The sequence below is a fragment of the Arvicola amphibius genome, chromosome 1 (genome assembly GCF_903992535.2).
Source record: "Arvicola amphibius chromosome 1, mArvAmp1.2, whole genome shotgun sequence".
Lineage (NCBI taxonomy): Eukaryota > Metazoa > Chordata > Mammalia > Rodentia > Cricetidae > Arvicola > Arvicola amphibius.
In genome coordinates, this window is record NC_052047.1 from 3,562,432 (window position 1) to 3,587,421 (window position 24,990).

The following is a 24,990-nucleotide window of genomic DNA, read 5'->3' on the forward strand; positions in this document are numbered from 1 at the left end:
ATTCATGTGAAAGTGATGTGATTAGTCATTGTACACTGTGACAGTTACTGTTGACCAACTTGACTGGGTATAGAATTACCTAGGACACAAGCTTATCTGCACCTGTGAAGACCATCTCATCTAGGTTTGCTTGTGGGGCATCATCTCAGGTTACTATGGTAGGAAACCCACCCCATGGGTGGGTAGCACCATCCTTTTGGGCTTGAGACCTAGTAACAAAGTAAAAGAAAGCTGGAAACTAACGTCCATCACTTGTGACATACTGATGGGATGCCATGTGATCAACCAGCCTCCAGTTCTTTGCGCATGCCTTCTCTACCATGCTAAATATATCATTTGCAGACATGAGCCCGAACAAACCCTTTTTTTCTTAAGTTGCTTTTGTTGGGGGTATATTGCCATTGATAGCTGGTGTAAGAGGTTCTTCTGTCTATGTGTTGCTCTCATTGGTGTAATAAAGAAACTGCCTTGGCCTTTTGATAGGGCAGAACTTAGATAGGTGGAGTAGACCCAACTGAATTCTGGGTAGAAAGGCAGTGTGGCAGATGTCATGAAGCTCCTGCCTGAGACTGACACTGGTTAGAATCTTTCCTGGTAAGCCACGACCTCGTACAGATTGGTGGAAATGGGTTAGATCACGATGTGAGAGTTGGCCAAAAAGAGGCTCGATATAATGGGCCAGGCCGTAATTTAATTAATACAATATCTGTGTGGTTATTTTGGGGGTTAAGCTAGCCGTGTAGCCGGGACACAGCCCACTCCTTCACAATAGTGTTGTAATGGTGATAAATTCGGAAACTACTTAAACATCATTAAATAAGACTGGTAACAAATTTTAATGTCTTGATCCTGGATTAGCCAAGAAACAAATATCAGTCAAACTTCCTGTATACTAATGTCAATTCAGCTTAAAGATTTCTTATAAATAAAGTGGAAACTCCTTGTTATAGGTGATTGGTATTAGAGATGCTCCTATCCCATGCAAATGCACAGGAGCACAGATCGACTGCCTCCGGAAGATTAATGAGATACCCGATCCTTTGGTTTCATCTCGGGACAACAAATTGGAATCAAAAGTTGAAGGGACACATGTATTTCTTTATGTACTAGTCTTTTAGGTTTTATAAAAGATGCTGGGAAAACAGTATGTTTGCATTTTAAATGAGTGATAAAGGAAAATGCACTATTGCTTGAAGGCATTTCTGTTTCTAGAAACAGCAGAAGCTTTCAGAAGATAGCTAAGATGAGGACTTGATTGCCAGGAAGCAAAATGTTGGCATCTTAATGATCTTTTTCCTTTGAGGCTGTTAATAAAAATAATTTATATAACACATCTTATCTAACCCAATATATCAAAATATTATTTCTACAGGCAGTCTATAATTTATGCATGCTATATTTTAACATATTTATTTAGTTGCAAAGTAAGAGGAAACTGTATTCAAAGAGAAATGATAGTACAGAGTGTACGAGAATCCATGGTAAGTTTGAGGTGGCCAGCTTGGACATGTCTCAGTGGTCAAGAATGCACTGACCGCTCTTCCAGAGAAGCTCAGTTCACAGCATCCACATGGGGCTGCTTGCAAATCCCTGTGACTCCAGCTCCAGGGTATCTGACTTCCTTTGCTGGCCCCCAAGGGCACCAGTAGTGCCATCACATATCCCTGTCTATTGAGAGCTCTCTGCTTAGTTCCACAGCCTATTTTTTATTGTGTCATTTCATTCTTGATATTTTCAGACTTTTTTTTGTATTCTGGTTATTATTTCCCCTGCCAAGGGTGTAGCTGGTGAGTATTTTCTCCCACACATGTATCCAGAGGACTCTGTCTCCTATTACAGAGATACTTGCCCATCTGTGTTCATTGCTGCTCTAGTCATAATAAATAACCTAGATGTTCAGTGTTAGGTTGTGCTGGTGATGAACGTAATGGAAATGTGGCACTATACTAAATCCATGAAGGAAGATACATGTTGGGAGCAGTGAGACCCCAGATCCTGAATTTCTTGTAATCCCCTGATCTGAGTGCCTACAGCTGCTCTGAGCTCAAGACCTTCAGGCGTTCCTGATGGCAGGAGAGTGGTTTCTGGTGGGTTAGGCTGGGGCATGGCTATCTCTATATAATCTGCCCCTGAACACTATAAAGGGGGCATTCTTGGGGAATTCAAGGATGACCTGTGTCTCTGTCTCTCTGTCTGTGTGTGTCTGTGTATTTTAACCGCCAGCCTTTTGCCCAACGCTCGGTAACTGGGTTTAAGCACACAGAGTGCAGACACGGGGGCGCCTAGCGCGACAGATACAGACCACCACACTAATGTGGGGTCCTTCTGTCTATGTGTTGCTTTTATTGGTTAATGAATAAAGAACTGCTTTGAGCCTATGTCAGGGAAGAACAGAACTAGGTCAGGAAAGCTAGGCTGTATGCTGGGAGGAAGAAGGGCAGAGCCAGAGAAAAGCCATGGAGCTGCCCCAGACAGATGCTGGGAACTTTACTCCGTAAGCCACAGCCATGTGGTGATATATAGATTAATAGAAATGGATCAAATTAAGATGTAAGAGTTAGGCAATAAGAAGCTGATGGGCCAAGCAGTGATCTAATTAATACAGTTTCTGTGTGATTATTTCGGGTCTAAGATAGCAGGGCGGCTGGGAACCAACATGCAGCACCCTCCTTTCAATACATGTATGTGATAGAATTTTATTCAGTTGTAAAGAAAATGAAATTTGTAGAAAAATAAATGGAACTGGAGAATACCATGCCAGGTGAGGCAATGCAGGCCTGGGAAGACAAACGTTCTCTCTCAAATGGTGGTTCTAGAAATTTCCACATTTGTGTGTTTATATCAGAGCCAGGCAGAGTGAAAGACACCATTGCTGGGGAGGGTAGTAAATGTGTGTTATATGAAAATGGAGAGGGAACGCTGGCAGAGAAAGGGCTACTTGGGGGTAAGGGAGGAGGAAGGAGGTGGGGGGTGGAGGGAAGTTTATCTGAAACTAGATCTGTGTGAAAAAGTCATGTGGAAATCTACAATTTTGTAAGCCAATTAAACAAAAAATACTTAAAAAATGAGGGGATAACGCTGCTCCCAGAGTTATGGGTTCTTAAAAAAATTTGTGGCACAGATGTGGGATACCTCCTTGTGAGTTGTTGGTCCAGGAGTCTCCAGGTGCCCCATAAGTGTAAGGCAGGTGTCACAGATACACTTAGGTTTAGAGTAAGGCCAGAATAGGGTTGGGGGTGAAGAGAATCAACTAGAAAGTTGATTACAGAAGCTTCTCAATTTCAGGAGGTACCATTTTTTTAATTGTTGCTCTCAGTGTCCGTGCTACTGGGGTTATATTTAGTAAGTGGTTTCCTGTGTCAATGTGTTCAAGTGTATTTCCCACTTCCTCTTCTATGAGGTTCAGTGTGGTTGATCCATTTGGACTTGATTTTTGTGCATGGCAATAGATATGGATCTGTTTTCATTCTTCTACATGTTGATATTCAGTTTGTTGAATATGCTTTCTTTTTTCCATTTTATATTTTTAGCTTCTTTATAAAAAATCAGGTGTTCATATCCAGGTCTTTAATTCAATTCCACTGGTCCTCCTGTCTGTTTTTATGCCAATACCAGGCTACTTTCATTACTTTAGGTCTATTGTAGAGTTTGAAGTCCAGGTTGTGATGCTGTCAGAAGTTCCTTTAATGTACAGGATTGTTTTGGCTATCCTGGGTTTTTTGCTTTTCCATATGAAGTTGAGTATTGTTCTTTTGAGGTCTGTGAAGAACTTTGCTGGGATTTTGATCTACATTGAATCTGTGGATATATTTTGGTAAGATTGCCATTTTTACTATGTTAATTCTACCTACCCAAGAGTATGGGAGATCTTTCCATTTTCTGGTGCCTTTATCAATTTCTTTCTTCAAAGATGCTCAATCATACCACAAAGACATGTGCTCAATTATGTTCAAAGCAGCTTTTTTTGTAATAGTCAGAACCTGGAAACAACCTAGATGCCCCTCTACTGAAGAATGGATAAAGAAAATGTACATTTACACAATGGAGTATTACTCAATGGTAAAAAATACTGCCATCTTGAAGTTTGCAGGCAAATAGATGGATCTAGAAAAAACCATATATCGAATAAGGTAACCCAGATCCAGAAAGACAAATATAATATGTATTCACTCATAAGTGGCTTTTAGATATAATGCAAAGAAAAGTCAGCCTACAGTTCACAATCCCAGAGAAACTAGACAGCAAAGAGGATCTAAGAGAGACATACATGGATCTACATAGGAAGGTGAAAAAGACAAGATCTCCTGAGTAAATTGAGAGGCGGGGGTCACAGAAGAGGGTAAAACGGGAGAGGGGAGGAAAAGAGGGAAATAGAGAAAATGTATAGCTCAATAAAAACAATAAAAAGAAGAAAGTTCATTACATAGTTATCTAATCCTCAGATTTGGAGATATAATTCAGTGTCATACCTGGGCCAGGCCTGAAGCCCTGGGTTAGGTCACCAGCTCTACTACATGATAGACGTAAAAGCTAAATAGAAGTAGACAACAAATGACAGAAGTAAGAATGTGGTGACCTCTGGAGAGGATGGCCATGGTGGAGCTTGAGGGAAGCCCTGTGGTTCTGTCTTTCTTCTGTGTCTCCTTGCTGCTCCCTCCCCTTCTCTCTCCCACTTCTGTCCTTTTCCCATTCTTCCCCTCTCTTCTCTTTACTTTCTGCTCTTTTTTTCCCTCCAAGGTAGAGCGCAGAGGCAGTTTTGCTTTGTAGCCCTGGCTGGTCAGCAACTCCTATGTAGCACAGGCTGTCCTTCGGTCTGTCAACCTTGAGCCTCAGGTGGAGTGCCTGAGATTACCTGTGTGTGCTCCTATTCCCTTTCTGAGATACTCCAAGCGTTCTGAAATAAAAAAAAAAAATAAGAATTTCTCAAATACAAATGTGTCCCAGTGTGAATATACATGAAGTTGTCTGGTCAGATTTTCTATAATTTTGCATGTATGTGCACGTGTGGCTGTACATGGATGTGCATGTGTGGCTGTACATGGATGTGCATGTGTGGCTGTACATGGATGTGCACACCTGTGGAGGTCAACACTAGTGTTATCTTCTCTCACACACTGAGCCTGAGGAATGACTTTCTGATTATCTAAAATAGCTGTTCCTCAAGCCCCAGGGATCCCCTGCCCACCCCCCCCCCAATCAGGCTCTTTATGTGGTGCTGAATCTGAACTCAGGTCTTCATGCTTACAGAGTCGGGTCACTGCTCAGCGTGCACTTTCTCTGTATGTATCTCACACTCTGACACTCAGATAAAAGTTAATGACACCAAAAACGTGTACAATTTTTATTCTTTGAGAATTTTGAGAACTTCATACATACGATGTAGTTTAATCATACTGAACCTCACTCAACCCTCCAAGACTACAACAGAATTCCCTCCCAACACCTTTCTCCCCCAATAATGTCTTCCTCTCCCTCCCTCCCTTCCTTACTCTTGCCTGCCTGCCTGCCTGCCTCCCTGCCTTCCTCCTTCTTTTCCCTTTCTCTCCCTCCCCTTCTTCAATAACCCACTGAGTCCAGTCAGTGCTGCCCATGAACACATATGAGTAGAATATTTCTCTTTTAGTCCTGAAGAGAACCACCGACTCTCCCTCTCCTGGCAGTCATCACCTGTCTGCAGCCCCTCAGCTGAAGGGGGAGGGCTTGTGTGACCCTCCCCCACTAATGCTAGAATGTTAAAAAGACAGAGTATGAAAATGACTTACTTTTCAACATTAACTTTCTGGTTTGTGAACTGTCCTACACTGCACACCGACTGCAGGTTAACAGTTAACTAAGTTAGTTCCTCCTCCCCTCTTCTTACTCTTTAGGGATAGAGATCGATATTTTGCCCAGGCACCCAAACCTTAAATCCTCCTGCCTCAGGCTCTCAGTTATAGGGACTGCAATTGTGAACAGTGAATTATTTTTCAATTGGTTTCTTCAATTTATATTAACAACCTGGATGCTTACCAAGTCCTATCCTAGAATGTCCTGATCCACCATGTGTTTGTCCCTTTCTGTGTTAAGCAAATATTTATCCCGTTTCTTCTCCAGCCCCATCTGTTAAGTCCCCCCACCCCCCCCAAACCGTTACTTTCAGTTTCTCTCTTCTGGGATACTAAATGCTGACTTCTCATGCTTCAGTACCGCTGTGGGCCTGACCTAGGGCTCAGGGCTGACAGCCCAGTTCTCTGGAAGCTGGCCCCGAGATGGGCCCACCCAACCTCACAGCCCCGCAGAGCCTGACCCCACTTCCTCCTCCGGGGCGCCCACACCACCTCCCCCACCCACGCCCTCTCCCCACTCCAGGACGTCCTGGTGTTCTACTTCCTCTCCTCTCTTTGGGTGCCGCCCAAGTCGCTGCCATTGAAGAAGCAGAGGTGGCCTACATGCAGAGGCTCTAGGACACTGTGGGGCAGAAGCTGGAGTCTCAGACCAGAGTTGCAACTCTCCTCCTGTCCTTTGCGCAAACAGACTGGGCCTCTGCTTCCGACCCTGGTGAGTGTGGGCAGCCAGGGCTGGGAAATCCTTTGCAGCTCCATTTTCAAGTGTGAAATGCAAATTACTGGTCCTATCACCTGTCTGCAAAGGGTATGGTGTTCAGGGCGGGTTGATCTCCAAATGTGTGAAGGTGAAGAAGGTTCATGATATTGGGTGGGCAAAAATGTTATCAAGTAGTGAAGTTATCAAAAGTGCAAAAGAAATTTAACACTGGTATTGTAAGGGACCTGAACAATTTATTCTTTTTCTTTAGCTCACGATGTAAAATTTGTTCAAAAATCTGTAGCTTGCTATGCAGCTATTCATTAACTCCTTACACCTCTTCCTTGGATACTGTGGAAGAAGTCTGAACAGACAAAAATTAAAAGCCAATTGTAAACCTGCCAGTTGATTGTGTATATATAATGCAATCCTTTTTCTTCCTGTCTAATACTAGAAATGTAATCGCTTATCTAGTTTTAGGAAGACAAAAAGTTTATTAGTAACACATATTAATTAAGGATATGTGTCCAGGCCTGTGTGTTTGCACAGAAGAGCCCCTTTTTAAAAAACTGATTTTATTGAGCTCTACATTTTTCTCTGCTCTCCTCCCTTTCTCTCCCCTCTTCTTCAGCCCCCTCCCATAGTCCCCATGCTTCCAACTTACTCAGGAGGTCTTGTCTTTTTCTACTTCCCATGTAGATTAGATCCATGTATGTCTCTCAGAAAAAACCTTCTTATGGTATTAACATATGCCTCTCTCCAGCAGTGCATTCTCTTAGACCAACATGTATCACAATGCACACACATGTAGAACCTATTTCTGCACTTAGCTGTGGCTAAGCATCTGAAGCATTGAAAGGAGGATAAATATGATAAGTGGACAATAAAACACAAACTAGAATGGAGAATTGTGAGAAGGAACATGAGAATGGGGCCCTCAAAGTGGAATTGAGTTACATTTTAAGTAATTTATTCAATTTTATTTGATGTGTATGAGTGTTTTGCTTGCATGTATGTAAGTGCACTGCTTGAACACTTGGTGCCCCTGGTCAGAGAGGCTCCCGATTCCCTGGAACTGGAGGTGCAGACAGTTGGAAGTCCCTGTGTGTGGCTGGGAGTGTAACCCAGGTTCTCTGCAGGAGCAGTGTGTGCTCTTAACCGCTGAGCCATCTCTCCAGCCCTTAAGTTGCATTCCTGAGACCATAGCAAGAAGGAGCCAATCAGTCTCCCAGCTCAGGAACAAGAAGGGGAAACATAGTGACTTTTCAGAGATGCTTCTCCTGGCCTTTGCTTTTGAGGGAACATCTCTTGTGTGTGTTAATTTGGGTTGTTGAGGAGACTCAAAGGAAGGCTATGCCTAGAACCATTCCATTCCATAATGCCAGAGCAGTGCCTCTGCTAAGGTAAAATGTAGTTGTCATTTCCCATACCCTGTTACAGACACCTTGATGAACTATTATTATTAAAAATAAGCCATGGTTTTCTCTAGGTTGTGTGAATTTCATGTTCTCTAAGCGTTTGGAAAATGCTTACCTGTGAGCCACATTGCATATCTTTTGGGAGCACCATGTGACATTTCAGTGAAGTTGAACAGCATGTATGATCAGCTCAGGGCCACTTTCCTGACACCCCAGACATTCTGTTGACTGTTTTTGATTTAAGATGGATTGTATTTGAAAACTGTATGAAGTAGGAAGTCTTAGAAGAACTGCTTGAAGAAAATAATTAAGATTAAGATGGATTATGAAAATGAAAGAACTGGAAAGCCTGTCTTGCATATGTGCATATGCGCATGTGTGTGTGTGATCATTATCTCAATTTTCTCAGTGTTCCCCAAAGATTCTATCACCCCAGACAACAGGAAGCAATTTTAAGAACACAATGCCCACATTCCTAAGAGGTGGGGTGGGTGGCTTTTGATCGCTTGGTGGGTTATGGATGTTTGTCATTATTTAGGATGGTTGGTTGCAAATTGGTATTGGTCATGGTAAGGGAGAAAATTAGGCAAAGTTGGTGTAAGGAATCTCTTTCTGAAAAAAAGGGTGGTATATAGGAATAGGCTAAAAAGACAGATTATTGAATCTACTTTTAAAATAAATGGAACTATTAATCTAAAATATTTTACATTGGTATCATTTTTTGTATATTCATACAAATTTAAGGTTTTCTTATTAGAACATACTAATATGTTTTTTATCTTGCTTAATGTGTTTTTGTATATTGATACAAATTTAAGGTTATTGTTAAATAACACCATACACACACACACACACACACACACAAAATAGTGGCAATATGTATTTCTACTATCAAGGTATTGTACCTATGCAGCTCATTTCAAAATGTAATGTATAATTCTAGTCCTTGAAAGCTGTTATTATAAATTATTTAGGATAATTAAGAAATGCAGGTTAGTAGTCATCCAGAATTATCAAAATTGTAGTCATGTTAGTTATGTTAGTTATGTTGCCACGAATGTGGCACCACAAGGATCCCGAGCAAGACGTGTGCACACACACCTGGTTGGGAAAGGCATGTGACTCGGCATATCAGCCAACCCTCCCCCAGCTCGGAGGGAAGAAGGCCACAATCAGGGCAGAAAGAGGGTGGGTGCCAAACTTTGCCAAGATGGTGTAGGACAGTGGTGCGGGAGAATTGTCTGTATTTTGTCAATCAAGTTTTAAATAAACACTGATTGGCCAGGCTGGAAGTATAGGTGGGAAAACTAGACAGGAAGTAGAAATGATGCAAGGAGAACAGGAGAATTCTGGGAAGGAGGAAGCTGATTCCTCCCACTCCTGCCTAGATCACCAAAGCAGCAGGATGTGATCTGCCCCACTGAAAAAGGTACTGAGCCACATGGCTAACATAGATTAGAAAATTGGGTTAATCAAGATGTGAGAGTTAGCCAGTGAGAGGCTAGAGCTAATGGGCCAATCAGCTTATAATTTATGGAGACCTATGTGTGATTTTCTTTGGGGCTTGCCGGCTGTGGGGATACCGGGCAGGACAGAAACCCCAAGCCAGCCCTTTTTGTTACAGGACAGTCTGTGAAAAACTCCTGCTTTACCTAAAAGCCTATCAGATATTCTAGGCCTGTGGGCTGAAGATGGATGCCTCAATGTTGCAGATAAGCCTTGGGAGACTGTCAAGGCAGCCAGCTTCTCTCATTTCTATAGTTCTAGAAGTTGTTTGTTCTCTACTTCCTCTTTACTCAGGTAATATTATATCCTTCTCAGGTCTCTGATGGGATTGAAAACTATATAGTTTTAGTTACAGCTTTTTCTTGTTACCAGATTCAGAGAAAAAACTCACAAAAGAGATGTAAAGTATATAAGGTTGAGGAGAGACATAAAAGCTTAAGTTATTTATCTAAGTAAATGCTTTAAGTTCTAAAAAGATATTTTTAAACTGGCAATATAAATTATGATAGAAAATAGTTTAGGTATAAAACTTTGAAATCACCAAGATAGGGTAGATAACAGAGTATTTTCCCCAAATTTGCCAAATACAAATGGATCTGACATTGTGAATGTAATTCATACCTGATAATTGTTTTTATTGTGTATCGTTTTACTGTGTTAGAGTCAAAACCCTTTCCTTTGCATTTAGGCAAATATGTAGATGGAAGTTTCTGTCTCACCCAGTCCCACTGCCATTCAGTCCCAAAGAAACACACAGAGGCTTATGTTAATTGTAAATTGTTTGGCCTATTAGCTCAGGCTTATTATTAACTTGCTCTTAAAACTTATATTAACCCATAATTTTTGTCAATGTTCAGTCATATGTCTTGGTAACTTTTTTCAGTGAAGCATTCTCATCTTGCTTCTTCTGCACCTGGCTAGTGACTATGTCTCTGCCTTCTCTTTTTCCAGAATTCTCCTAATCTGGTTGCCCCACCTATACTTCCTACCTGACTACTGGCCAATCAGCGTTTTATTAAACCAATACATGTGACAAATCTTTACAGTGTACAAGAGCATTCTCCCACAGCTCAAAAAAGAGGAAATATTGTATGATATTTGTTCACACAGTGTGAAAGGCATCTTCTGATTGGTTTAATAAAGGGCTGAGTGACCAATGGCTAGGCTGGAGAGAATAGGCAGGGCTTAGGGTAGAGAGCGGAACTCAGGGTTATGAATCTAGGTGTGAGAGAGATGCCAGCGAGACACTGAGCAAGTCAGATGTAGAGAACAGAAGAGAGACTAAAGAGACATGTAGAAGATCATAGACTAATACAAACAGACCAATTTAATTTATGAGAGATAATTGGAAACAAGCCTAAGCTAAAGGTCAAGTTTTCATAATTAATAATAAATCTTCATGTCCTCATTTGGGGGCTGGTGTTCAAGAAAGGCCTACTAACTACACTCATAAAGTGTCGTAAACACGACTGCCCCAAACATGAGCTGAAGAGGAGGACAGCCATGAACATGCCAACTGGCTGGAGAAAAGCCCAGGAGGCCTCAATTCTACACAGAGAACTAGAGGCAACTGAGTAAAGCTGGGAGTGGGAGAGGTGGTCTTTCCCAGGGAAGAGCACACCAACTGATTGTCCAGTGCTAAATGGTCAGCCCTGAAAACATACATATAAGTAACATATGGAATCAACAGGTGTGTGTGTGTGTATACATGTGTGTATATATATGTGTGTATGCATGTGTGATTACAAGTAGATATATGCTTTCAATAACAGTTTAGGAAAAAGCCCATGCATTTGAAGGAGAGCAGGGAGGAAAGGGAAGGAGAAATGTTGTAATTAAAATGCAATTTCAAAAATAAACAACAACCAGATAAGTCAACAAAATGATCATTAGTAAAGTTTAAAGACTAACATTATCTATGAGCACAGTTCTCAATAAAATGCCGTTTCATCAAATCTTAAAATAGAGAAAAATATCAATATAGTATCACTGGACTTGGAATATGTACCTTTTAACTGTAAGAATCTGAAAGTTCTAGAAAATTTAATGGCAAAACTGTTGGGGTGGGGAGTACCAAGGCCCACACAGGAGAAAGGAGCCAGGAAGCTTTCACTGCTCCCTTCTAGGGAGCAGCAAGGTTGTGCTGCATCACAGAACCCAGGGTTAGAGTCCTTGTCCTGATAGCCTTGGTCTTTTTAATCAGACCAGAAGCCTGGGAGTGTGGGAAGAGTGCCCTGTTCATTTTAGCAGACACTCAGACACGTAGAAGAACCTAGGGTGTACATGGTCCCCTAAGCTTTCAAAAGTTTTCTCTCGCTGGGCGGTGGTGGCTCATGCCTTTAATCCCAGCACTCGGGAGGCAGAGGCAGGCGGATCTCTGTGAGTTCGAGGCCAGCCTGGTCTACAAGAGCTAGCTCCAGGACAGGCTCTAAAAAGCTGCAGAGAAACCCTGTCTCGAAAAAAAAAACAAACAAAACAAAACAAAAGTTTTCTCTCACTGAAGGAGGCCTTGCTCAAGTAGTGGTTGTATGTGCTGAATAACTCAAAATGGATAGTACACACCTCGCAGGTAGCTATGATTCCCACACTAGAGTACAGATCAAAATGCAGATATTTCATCACTCAGCTATTATAAGGCAGTCAGAGTAATATCATAAGCAACTACCTGTTTTCTAAATTTATTAAGTACTGTTTTCCAAAACCACAGATTACAGAATAAATATATTAGTAACAAGAAGAAATAGACTCCAGAAACTAGAGATATGGTTTAGCGCACTGGCTGCATTTCCAGAGAACCAAGGTTCAAGTCCCAGCACTGACATGGCAGCTCACAACTACTGAAGCTCTGGGTCCAGGGGACCAGGCATCCTTATGTTGCACCCCCCATACACATTCTCTCTCTCTCTCTCTCTCTCTCTCTCTCTCTCTCTCTCTCTCTCTCACACACACACACACACAGATACACACACAGATATTCACACACAGATGCAAAGACACTCACCCACAGATAAACACACACACACACACACACACACACACTTCACGCTACCATGGGAAATCAAAGCCTAGGCCAAGGTCCCTGGTTCAGAGGCTGAGTCCCGAGTATCCTCACACAGTGAAAGCAGCAGTGCTCACAGAACAGAACAGCAAACATTCATCCACACATATGACTTCCCTCAATAAAAATATACTATTCAAGAACATTAAACCACAAATAGAAAACAAAGTCACCCACCGTTTATTTTATCCAGCTGCATTTGTCAAGCAGGGTTTGTTTTAATGAGTTTGCTATGCTAATTTTCACTACATATATTTATAGTTATTTGTGATGGAGTGTTCCAATTATTAAGATGTAGTTATCTTTATTTTTCCTAACTTTGGCTGGGTATCTGCTTTGTCAGGTAAGAGAACAGCTATCCAGTCTGTTTGCTTAAAACGCTGTTCCCATCCTTTCCCTGTGAGTCTTCATATGCGTTCTCAGTTAGTTGAGTTTCCTGCTGCAATAAAAAACTCGTCATTGTTTTCTGCTTTTCAATTCAGCCTGCCAGTTGCATCTTTTACTCCAGAATTGAAACCACTTATATTTATGTTAGTGTTAAAATATTTGTACTGAATGGAATCCTATAATTTGGAGAGCTTCTCTTCATCTTCTGACTTCCTGTTTTGACTTCAATTGCTGTGTTCTTTTCTTTCTCTCTCATCTTAGATGTTGACAGTTTGCTTTCTATTGCAGTGAAAAAACATCACGACCACAAGCTTCTTGGGGAGGAAAAGGTTTATTTGGTTTACACTTCCCACATCACAGTCATCACTAAAAAGGGAAAAGGCTTTAACTTGGGCAGGAACTGAATCAGAGACCATGGAGGGACATGGATCACTCGTTGCTACTCATGGTTTGCTCAGCCAGCTTTCTTAACCATCCCAGGACCCCAAAATGGGCTGGGCCCTCCCACATTAACCATCAATCAAGAAAATGCCCTACAAACTTGCCAGTCAAATACAGGCAATTCCTCAATTGCAGATTCTTCTTCCCAGATGACTCCAGCGTGTGTCAAGTTGACAAAAGCTAACCACACACTCCCTGAGTTACTGTTGTTGATTCCTTAGGATTATAGGAGTTATTTTCTTCTGAGCTCTTGTTATCCTAGCTTTCTGTCTTCTTCCTTTGTGTTTTTATTTTCCCATGAGTGTCTTCTTCACTGCTGCCTCTGTGGTCATGCATTGCTTTAGCTGTGCCCATCTTGAAGGTCTTTATACACGATGGATTTGCATGTAGTCACATTGGCTGCCACTCTTTTCTTTGAGGGCTCAGAATACACAGTCACATGCTCTGGGCTTCAGCGTTTCTGTCAAGGAACGTGCTGCTGTTCTGATCGGTTTTCCAATCAGGTACGCATTAGCGACATGGCTCTTCTCTGTATTAGCTTCTGGCATTCTTTTCTTGTCCTGCACTCTCTGAATGTGACTAAGAGTGTGATATGTCAAGAATATTTTCTGACCTTATGTATGTGATGGTCTAAATTACCTCTGTACCTAGACATTCTTATCTTTCAATAGATATGGGGTATTTTAGGATATTGCTTCAATGAGTAGGTTTTCTATATCTTTAGTATCTATTTCATCATTCTAGTCTATTAAAATATTTCTGTTTGGTTTGTCTGTTATATCCTGAAAGTCATCAATTTTTTTTATTCTTCTCTGAATATAACAACTCATTAACCTTATCTGTGAAGTCCTAGTATTTTTATCTTATCTTTCAGTTAATTTAGTCTGTTGTTGATTCTTTCTCCCGAATTTTAAAAATAAATTTGTAGACTTTCCTAAAATTTCCATTTAAAAATTCTCTATTTATTATTCATATCTTATGTGGTTTTGCTTATTTCATTAAGTTGTCTATCTTTTTGAAGTTGCAATCCTGTTAAAGTTAACCTCCTGAATGATTTCTTTAGCATTCTATAGTATGTTTAGACTCAGTTGCTGACACCATATGATCTTTTGAGGAAGTGGTATGACCTTGTTTCCTTGCATTCTTGTGTTTTGTTTTTGTGGTTGGTGCACCTGTGGGAGTGAGTAGTTTTACACATTGATGTGAGGACGTGTACAGTGAGCATCCATCTGCCAGGAGCTTAATCCTCAGCACTGGTCAGGATGGAGAAAATAAATCTCAGTAACAACAGCACCAGAGTCATCTTCCCCAGAGTTACTGTAATGGGCAGAATGAATGTAATGGGAAAAAACAACTCATAATAAAACATGACGTTTGCAACTAATAAAGGTACAAACAACAATAGCATAATTGAATAAAGGATGTGTAGAAAGAAATGAGAGGAAAAGGAAGAGTAGAAGAGAAAAGAGAAAGAGATTAAAAGCAATACAGTTACCAAATTAAAAAAATATAAATAAAATAGATAAACCATAGGCGACCATCCTGACAAATGGAAGGTGAGGCAGGAAGATCACAAATATGTGGCAAGTCTGAATCAAGGAGACCCTTGATTCAACAGCAGGATCATGTAAGCCACAAGATAGGATATTTTTTTAAAATATTAAAAACTGTTTTTACATCTTAAAAATAACATACTATAGAAAAATTACCCATAATGTTTCAGTATCTGGAAGACAGAGACTTGGAAGAGCCTCTCTTGATGCTCATAGAAATTTCTAGGTCTGGGGGCATCAGTCGTCCCTCTCTGCTGCCGCCTTCCAGGTTGGTGCTGTGCACAGGTGCCATAAGGAGCCGAACATCTCTCACGCTAAACACCTCCCCCGTCTCTGTATAGTCTTTTCCACCGCTAGCCCCAGGGGTCTTTGTGGGCTGTGGTCCAGGTAGGCACTTCTGTGTGTGGGTTTGTCTAAACAAGGCAGTGTCTCCTGGATGCGTTGGAGAAGTGGGGATGGCAAGCAGAGCATGGATAAGTTCTGGGAGCTGAGCTGTTTGCCTAAGCATTTTCAGATCCCATGCAGCAGCAAACCACCATGCAATGAGGAAGAAGCTGTGGAAATTGAGTAATCCTTTCACTCTGGTTATCAGTTCTCAGCCCCTGTCTGCTGCACACACATTGCGCCATGAGTCAGTTTCAGAAACCAAAGAATCTGCCAGGCCCCTGCTCAGAACTCCCATGCTCAGCAGTCATCTAGAGGAGCCATGTCATCCCTGGTTACAGGAGGCAGGGCTGTCTGTCCTCATGCCTCCACAGCCTGAGCTAGGAGTGTGTCTCAGTCACTCCCTCCTGCACTACTGTCCCTCATGGCTGCCTACCCACCAGGGCATCCCAGGGCACCATGGCATGTGCTAGATGATTTTGGATCTCACCACAGCTCAGACTCAGAGAACAGAAGCTCCTGGTTCTAGCACTGTGAGAGATGGGGTGTGTAGAGCTCGGGCTGTGCACATCTGTGTTCCTTTGTATTATATATGACAGGAGTTTTCAGAGAGTGCCTTGCCCTGAGTGACTCCATTTATACAGCAGTGGTTTGCTTTATTTTGAAAGCAAAAACTGAGGCAACTTTGAATCTTATGTGTGCAAGTGTCCAGCAAGACAGTAAGATACAGATTGGTAAATAACTTATTGAAACAAATAAATTATTCCTACTTATAAACATATCAAGCCAGGAACACCTAGACCCATGGATGTTTGAAGAACTTGCCCAAGAAACCAGAGCAATGAACAATGCAAAGCCCTCACTTAGACCATACTCAATGAGCCACCATCAGCCACCCGATGTGTGCATCACTAGACACAAGGCAACAAACTCTCAACTCTGACCCCAGGACTTCTGCTCACATGATCAGTCCTAATGAAAGTGTCCCACTTGAGCTCCCTTGTTCAGACCCCTTATGCCTGGAGTCAGCTCCGTGCTTTGGAGCAATCTGCCCCTTGAACCATCTTTGTATCTTGAACTGACTCTGTGCCTTGAACCAACTGCGTCTTTATTGGCCAGCCTGTTCCACAATAGCTCTCTCTGCATGTTCATCTGCTGTGTGATTCTTCCTTCTATAAATCCACACATCTGTAATCTGTGCACATATGTGCACATAAACATACACCACCCTCTCCACACAAAGAGGAGTTGTGAAAATGGTGGTTATATACCTGCCTCTGAACTTATATTGTACCATATAATATGCTTTTGAGATAAGACAAATCCATCCTCTCATCTGTTTTTGTCTTTCTTTATGAATTATGAATAACATTTATACTGCACTCATTAGGGCTCATTTCTTTCTTAGGAATTTGGTATCTAAGAGGAGTCTATGTCCTCAGTTATGTCTGCTTCTCATTGGATTCTTAGGTAATCACAGCCATGTGAACTGTTCATCAGGATGAAATCTGCCCATGAGTGCACAATTTAAAATAATCCTTAAGTGTTCTGTGTAATGATGTTGTATGTGTGGACCGTCAACTTACTCTTGCTGTTCCTTCTACAGGAAGGAAGAACCTCTGAAGATGTCTTCGAATAATGACCCTGTTGCAATCCCAATGATAGAAAGCAATTCGAGTGACCTTCCTGGAATGGACACCTGTGACCCAAACATATTGACTGGAGAGGCTGTGTTAAGTTTTCATAACATCAGCTACCAAGAAGCAGTGCAGAGTGGCTTTGCATTTCATAAAAAATTATTCATGATAGAAAGACTATCAAATATGAAGTATGTAAATAAACTAGAGACTAGTATATTGCACATTTTTTTCAGAGATTTTCTCTACTGTCAATCAGCTGTGTGTGCATGTCTGTGTACATGTATGTGTATATGTGTTAGTGTATGTATATGTCTATATGTATATCTCTGTTTATGTGTATGTGTGTGTGTTCACATGTACAGATGTGTGGATACTATGGCACACCCGCGGCACAAGACTGTCAGAGGACAACCCTGAGCACTGGTCTTTACCTTCTACCGTTTTGCAGACAGAGTCTCTCATTGCTCACTGCAGTGTATGCCAGGCTAGCAGCCTGCAAGTGTCTTGGGATTTTCCTGCTTCTGTCTCCCATCTCTCCATAGAGCATGGCGTTACAGGTGCCACCACTGCACCCAACTTTATGTGAGTTCTGGGGTTTAATTGAGGTCCTCATCCTCACACAGCAAACGCTTCACCCAGTGAACCCTCCCCAGCCTCACCCTGTTATACAGACGGACAGATCCACGATCCCAGTGAGATTCATGCAGTGGAGACTGAAGAACAACACAATGGATGAATGGAGCTAAAGCTGGTTCTTTAAAACACAAACGAGCCTGACAAACCCTTAGACAAATTACAGAAAAAAGCCCAAAAACAATTGTGAGAAATGGTTTTAACTCAATAAATTAAGGATGAAAAAGCAATATAAAAACCATACTGTTAACATCAAGAGATATGAGGAATTACTGCAAATTTAAATTCCACAAATTAGAAAATCTAAAAGAATTGCGCACACATCTATGCACACATCCCCTCCCTAAACTGAACTGAGAGTGTAGACCAGGCTGACTGGGTCAGTTACCAGTGACGAGAGGGAAGCAATGAGGAAGTCCCAACAGCAGAAAGTCCGGGTCCTCAAATATTTGCTCAAAATTCATTAAGAGCTAAAAAGAGCTAGAGTCAACATTCCACACATTGTTCCATGACATAAAGAAGTCATGCTTCCAACCAATTCTGAGGACAGAGCACACATCTAAGATCTCCCCCACACAGTCTGTGTAGACTCTTCCTCCCGACCCCAACCATCACAGCTGTTCTTGGGCACTGGTCGTTTCTGCTCCTCTGCCTACAACTTCCATCATTTTCTTACTAAGAGGGGAATGGGATTGTCTGGATATGAAATAACAAATAGGAGCGTAGCTATGCTTTCTATAAGAATATAGGAATATGGCTCTTTCAGCTTAATATTTATCTCTCTGAATCAGTCAATCAGTATTTTGAGACATAGTTATGTTTGTGCTGTACATATACGCCAGTAAATAATGTCCTCTACTTGAGAGATATTTTCCGATCCGAAACTGAGTGTATTATAATCTCTTTATCAGGAAAGGAAATCACCATTTCTGTGGGTGTGTATTTAGCTTTTCTATTTTGATTAAGGTGGTGCTTTGTTTTGTTTTGTTTTGTTTTGTTTTGAGTGTTACTTGGCAGTGCCCTCCTGTCCTCTGAGTGCTTCTTTCTAGTCTTTGAATTTCTACTTAAAAGGATTAATTTTGTTTTGATTCTATTTTAATAATAATGGCATGGCTACTGATATCCCATGAGTTCTTGTGATGAGGTTTACAAGGCAGCAAGCAGGGCTATATGAAGATACTGATCATCAAACATTAAAGAGAAGCTATACTTGCTAATAGTTATATTAGCAGAAATAGCCTTGACAGATAAAGGCTGTGTGTGTAATGGAGTCTTCCTGAGAACAGACCCCTTGTTTCAAGGACACTGAACTTAGATGCACTATGTTTCAAAAAAGACAAGTCCTTAAACAATAAGTAACAGGGGTTTTGTGATATCTGAAACATTTTTCTGATGAGTTTCCACTAGTTTTCAATATCTTCCATAAACAATAGACCTCTATTAATATTTAAATTTTCCTATGCATTTATGCTTATTTTGTGTACAATTTAACCTAATTTCAATAGAATATTTAGTGTAGACTTGAAACTAATATAACTTCTTTAAAAATAGAAAAAAATCAACCAGTATCATTTTGTGCTTATAGTGGGATCATGAAACCTGGCCTCAATGCAATTATGGGACCTCAAGATGGGAGCAGATCTTTGTGAGTATAATGGAAAGCTTACGCAAACCCACAGTATCCAGTTTCTGGGCTGTAAAAATCACTCCTATAGGAGTTATCTGAGTACTGCGTGAGTGTATCTGTGAGTGTGTACGTGTGAGTCTGGTCCCATGTGCTGTGGATAACATGTAGGAGGGTGTATTCTAATTTTATACCAAGAGCAGGGAGTCTTACCAGGTCACTTTACTGATAGGAAATGACAGAGTGATTGGCATGTGGTGTTGGGTTTTATTATTAGTATTATTTAATGTGCTGAAAATAATATTAGAATTAGAAAGATGAAGAAATTTTCTGGAGACGAGAAATCATCACCAGGCCTAATTCTCAAAACACAGCAGCACATGACCTGTTTGAGTCCCCAAAGTCAGATAGCCGGGAGGGGCGGTCCTGTGGATGATGTCCTGTATTTATAATTCTGGGCTGTATTAGAGCACATACTGAACAGAAAGGAGTGTGTGTGTGTGTGTGTTGTGTGTGTGTGTGTGTGTGTGTGTGTGTGTGTGAGAGAGAGAGAGAGAGAGAGAGAGAGAGAGAGAGAGAGAGAGAGAGACTTCAGTTAAACTCATGCAGCATTATTATTCTGAGTATCTGAAAGCTGATAGCTTTTATTGAAGGGAAGAAGTAAACCACACAACATATGTAATCCTTGTAGGTTATTAGATGTCTTAGCTGCAAGGACAGATCCACGAGGATTATTGGGAGATATTTTGATAAATGGAAAACCCCGACCTGCCAATTTCACATGTACTTCTGGTTATGTACCACAAGTAAGTACTGGTGGGTTTGTAATTTAGATTCCTTCCCTTGTATTGCTGGATGCTCAGCTTATAGATTTGTGTGTTTCCAGTTCATTATATGACACATTTATAGGCCCAATTTTCTCTACATCAGCTTTCCATAATGACTCATTAGCTTGAGGGTGGCATTATTAAATAGGAAAATGGGGAGAGACTGAAATATGACATCTGCATCACAGTATTAGTAACTGAGCTGTGATGTAATTCTATAGAGGACTACTCTTGTCCATTTTGTCCTTCCTTCATCTTTCTCTACTGCTTAGATGTTTTCCTCAAATAATTGCAGGTAGGCGTCACCCAAATCCCTGAGCTTTACTTGGAAGGCAAATGGGAAGGGGGATGAAAATTATTGCATCAGGTTTTCTACTTGAAATTAGTAAAACTGAAAACTTATTTTTCAGTGGAGTATTACATTGTGTATGTTTTATATAAGGATTAGGTTACATTTGTTAGAACGATTGTTTCACTGATAACTGTATTTAATTGAAATACTATTTACCCTTAAGAATGATGTAACGATGTTCACGGTGACTGTGAGAGAAAACGTAGAGTTCTCAGCTGCTCTTCGACTGCCAATGACTATGACAAGAGATGAAAAAAGAAGGAGAATTAATGAGGTCCTTGAACTTCTGCATCTGGATAAAGTGTCAAATGTCAAGGTAATGTGAAGAAAAATCTTGAAAGTCTCAGAGCCAAAAAAAAAAAATTCCCAGTATTGATAATATGATACTGTCATTACTTTTCTATGTGTGTGGTCAATGCAGCTGCTCTCTGTATTAATGGGTAAGTGACTGGTCACATGCTGTAGAGTGGAAACTGAGCTGCGAAACCTTCTTTACAGTGGCTAACCTTGGGAATGGAGTGTGATCCAGCAGGGAAGAGTGTTCCTCACATGGCCATTTTCAAGTGCTCCTCACATGAACCTCCTCTTCCCTCAGCCCATTAGAGAATTGGAGAAGTGCTTTCTTCTGTTTATTGTCTCTTTCCCTAGAGGACTTGTCTCTTGTTGTTTCAGAATGTGCTTCTGTCAAATTTAACTTCTGTCAAATCACCCAGTCTGTGGTGTCTTTAGCAGAGAAATACCAATTTTCCTTCCCCCGAGGAAGGTTCTAATCAACATGGTCTCTTTATTGTCCCAGACACACCAAATATGCTCTGCCTCAGAACAAATGAGTTTTCCCTCCATACAGCACTCTGTTCAGATCTCACCCACTCAGCTCACTTGACCAATGCTTGAGTGAGGACATGAGATGGAGAACTCTGGCTCTGTGTTCACTCTGCATTTACTTCCCTCCAGGGAAATAAATTCCATATATTCTTCCATATATTCTCTCAATATTTATTACCAGCTACTGTGTCAGGATTTAATGACACAACCTTTGGCATGAGCAACAAAGAGTGGACCTGGTGACTCCTCAGAGGATCTGTGCAGGATCGGTAGGGGCGGTAGATAAGTGGTGAACTGCTTCACAACTAGTTATCTAACACCTAACTAGTTAGCTAACACCTAGCTAGTTATCTAACACCTAGCTAGTTATCTAACACCTAACTAGTTAGCTAACACCTAGCTAGTTATCTAACACCTAGCTAGTTATCTAACACCTAACTAGTTTTTTACTGACATATTTTAAAAGACTGTTATGTAATACTTCACTCCTGAGTACTTAATTATTTTTAATCTTTAAAAATTAAGGATATGTGCTAATTTAAAAATTCCATTCTTGACTATCAAAATAAATAAAATCTTGGTATCCTTAGCCCTGTCAGGTCTATAACCATTTGTAAACCCCAAATGTTTTTATAATTACATTGATTAGAGAACCTGATAATTCATTTATTTTATTATCTGCCTAGAGTTTTTCATCATTAGGATTGTTTTTCTTGTGTCCTCCAAATAATCCTTCCTCTCACGATGACATCAATTCATTGAGAAGATTGTATAGCGCTGTCTGCTGAGCAGCCTTTTGTGGGTATGGATGAAAATAATCTCCCCAGAATAGGAATCTCATGTATGTTGTCAGTAGGGCTTGATCATGGTTTTGGTTATCATATTTATGGAGACTTGTTCCCTAATTCTGTGTCCCCCTAAACCTTGCTATTCCCTCTGTTTTACACAATGACATTGACTGGTACCAAGACTGTTCCAGTTTGACCTATAGACTATACGACCTTTTGAATTTGCCTACAAGGATGAATCATGAATTCTGTGATGCTGTACATTGTAAATAATGTCAATTCATTACTTTAGGGAGTTAAAAGATCCTAATAAGGCAATGTGGAATTTCTGATAAACAGCAATGTGTGCATGTGTGTGTGCGCCTATGTGTTGTGTTAGTGATATGTGTATATGTTGTATGTGTGTGATGTGTGTTAGAAGAGTGCGAAATGACAACTAAATAACTAGAGATAATAATCTTCTCCTGTCCCGTCTTTCTCATTCCTGAGCTAGAGATTTCACTGGACCAGACTTTGAGTGTGATAACTCATTACCTAGAATATGTGACTTGTTAAAGAATAAACAGTTTACTCACTTGGAAAAGAAAAACCTTCTTCTCCCAGGTGCCTATATTTTTGCTTGTTAGAATGATAATATAACAAAATGTTTTATTGCTGAAACAGCCTTATTCATCAAGCGACAATGACTGGGTTTTCTTATTGATAATGGTGGTCATTGTTGCTTTAGCCTAGATCTAAAGAGCTCAGGAAAAGGACCAGTATAGCAATGGAGTTGGTTGCTGAGCATCCCATTTTGTTCTTGGATGACCCCACCACTGGCTTAGACTCAAGCACTACAACTGTTGTCATCTCTGTCCTGAGAACGTAAGTGCTGAAGGAACATTAAGTTTTCTTCTCTTAATACATGATCACATGTGTGTATTTTTTGGTGCAGGAGATTCATATGTAAGCAACAGAATTTCTTTCTTGTTTATTAGAGGGAAACTTGAATTAACAAGGATTACACATCAAGATCAGTGAGACAGGAGCATAGGGAAAGATGGTGAAGGTGGAGACTGCTTTAAATAGCCTGTCCCCATAATACTCAAGCATTGGTCAAGTGAGCTGAGTGGGTGAGATCTGAACAGAGTGCTATATGGAGGGAAAACTCATTTGTTCTGAGGCAGAGCATATTTGGTGTGTCTGGGAAAATAAAGAGACCATGTTGACTAGAACCTTCCTCAGGGAAAGGAAAATTGGTATTTCTCTGCTAAAGACACCACAGACTGAGTGATTTGACAGAAGTTATATTTCTCACAGTTCTGAATCCTGGAAAGAAGAGATTAAGATATCCACAGGCTGTTTCTGCTGAGGCCTGGGTCACCGAATTATGATGGTATTTCTTCCATCTTCATGTGTTTATTCCCTGATCTCTTATATGGACACCAGTTACATTAGGATACACTAGTAATTTTCATTGAAACTTAATTAACTTTTAAAAGAGTCTGTCTCCATTATAGCCACATTTTAGGTTCTTAGATTTGAGATCTTCAACAAATAAGCCTTTGGAAAGACACAGTTCAGTTCTCCACATTCCTAGTTGAAGAGAGGCGGTTGGTTATGTTGGATGTAGCTTGCCTAGAGTACCTGGGTCACTGTAAGGATTAAGGTTTTCCATGGCAGGGGATGTGGGAAAGCTTCTGAGTTTAGAGCGGAGCAATGCATCATGGAAAAGGTTCTGTAGCTGCACTATGGGGGTATAAAGATATCACCAAAAGGCTGAGATGTGGGGATTCCTTAGCTAGCAAATTGTGGACTCTGGGTAACTTTATACATAGAATAAACAGCACTATCTTAGGAATTATCCCTGGATGTGATGCCTGAGGAAATGATTGCTAAGATCTGTGTCCTGAACCTGGGAAAATGAAGTAAAAGAAATGATATTTCCTATTTTCAAGAAAGAAGATGTCTAATGGTGAAATATTTATAGAAAATGTATAAGGGTTATGCTTCGTACATTTTAGAACTGACTGAATAACTCCAAGAACCATGTAAGGATTTTCACATTCCCTTGACCTAGGTTACTGACTGTTGAACTTTACAGTGCTCTGTGTCTTTGCTTCCTTCCCCCTGTTCTTTGTTTTGTTCTGACCTCATGGTCTGTTGTAGGAGGCCATTTGTTTGTTCCCAGATGCCCAGACCAGAAATAACCATACAGAAACTGTATCAGTTATTTCACTGCTTGGCCTATTAGCTCTAGCTTCTTATTGGCTAGCTCTTACATCTCAATTTAACCCATTTTTATTAGTCTGTGTATTGCCTCATGGCTGTGGCTTACTGGCAAGGTTCTGTCTGGTGTCTGTCTCTGGTGGGGCTTCATGGCTTCTCCTGGCTCTGCCTTCTTTCTCCCTGCATTCAGTTTAGTTTTCCTGCCTATCTCTACTCTATCGTTCCACAGGTCAAGACAGGCTCTTTATTTATTAACCAATAAAAGCAATACATATACAGAAGGACTTCCCACATTAGTGGTCCATCATGCTAAATACTGTTATCTGTACCTACAAGAACAAAGATCCCTTACTCATTGTACCTTCCCAGTGAGGAAGTAAAAAACTGGGGCCTTGCCATCATCTAGTCTGTAGACCCCTTGGGTATCACCACCTTTCCTATCTGCCCCTTTTCCTGTACGTTTCAGGATATTCTCTATACTCTCTAAGATCAGCTTCTTGCTTAAGTTCCAGTATTGAATCTTCTCTCTGCCCCTGTGTCTCATGCCATGGCTAGTCTTAGTGCATTGCATGGGGTCATCTCATGTGTAGTTTCTCCCAGTGTCTGGGAGCAGATTCAGGAGGCCCTGATATGCTGTGTTCTCCTTGGTCTCTAACACTCTTTCCTGGAAGTGCATCCTCTATGGTAGGAATATTTAATTTTTTAACATTTGTTTATTTAGTGTCTATGTATCTATATGTATGTAGCATGCATGTAGAGGTCAAAGGGAACATTTGAGGGATTTGTCTCTTTCCTTCCACCAAGTGATTTCTGGGAATTAAACG

The 24,990-nt window shown here is 40.8% G+C and overlaps 1 protein-coding gene across 2 annotated transcripts in view; it reads left to right on the forward strand.

Annotated features, from left to right (window-relative positions):
* The first annotated feature begins 6,156 nt into the window (after positions 1-6,156).
* LOC119826990 (ATP-binding cassette sub-family G member 3-like) overlaps positions 6,157-24,990 on the forward strand; it is a 53,092-nt gene continuing 34,258 nt past the window's right edge. The window contains exons 1-6 of one of the 2 annotated variants that reach the window (XM_038348439.2): positions 6,157-6,537; positions 16,876-17,097; positions 19,128-19,187; positions 19,858-19,972; positions 20,509-20,661; positions 22,686-22,822. In XM_038348439.2, coding sequence (XP_038204367.1) covers positions 16,895-17,097; positions 19,128-19,187; positions 19,858-19,972; positions 20,509-20,661; positions 22,686-22,822 — 668 coding nt within the window. In that variant the 5' untranslated portion in view covers positions 6,157-6,537; positions 16,876-16,894. Of the gene's footprint in view, positions 6,538-16,875; positions 17,098-18,450; positions 18,478-19,127; positions 19,188-19,857; positions 19,973-20,508; positions 20,662-22,685; positions 22,823-24,990 lie in introns of those variants that run through there. The other variant, XM_038348440.2, reaches the window with a different exon arrangement.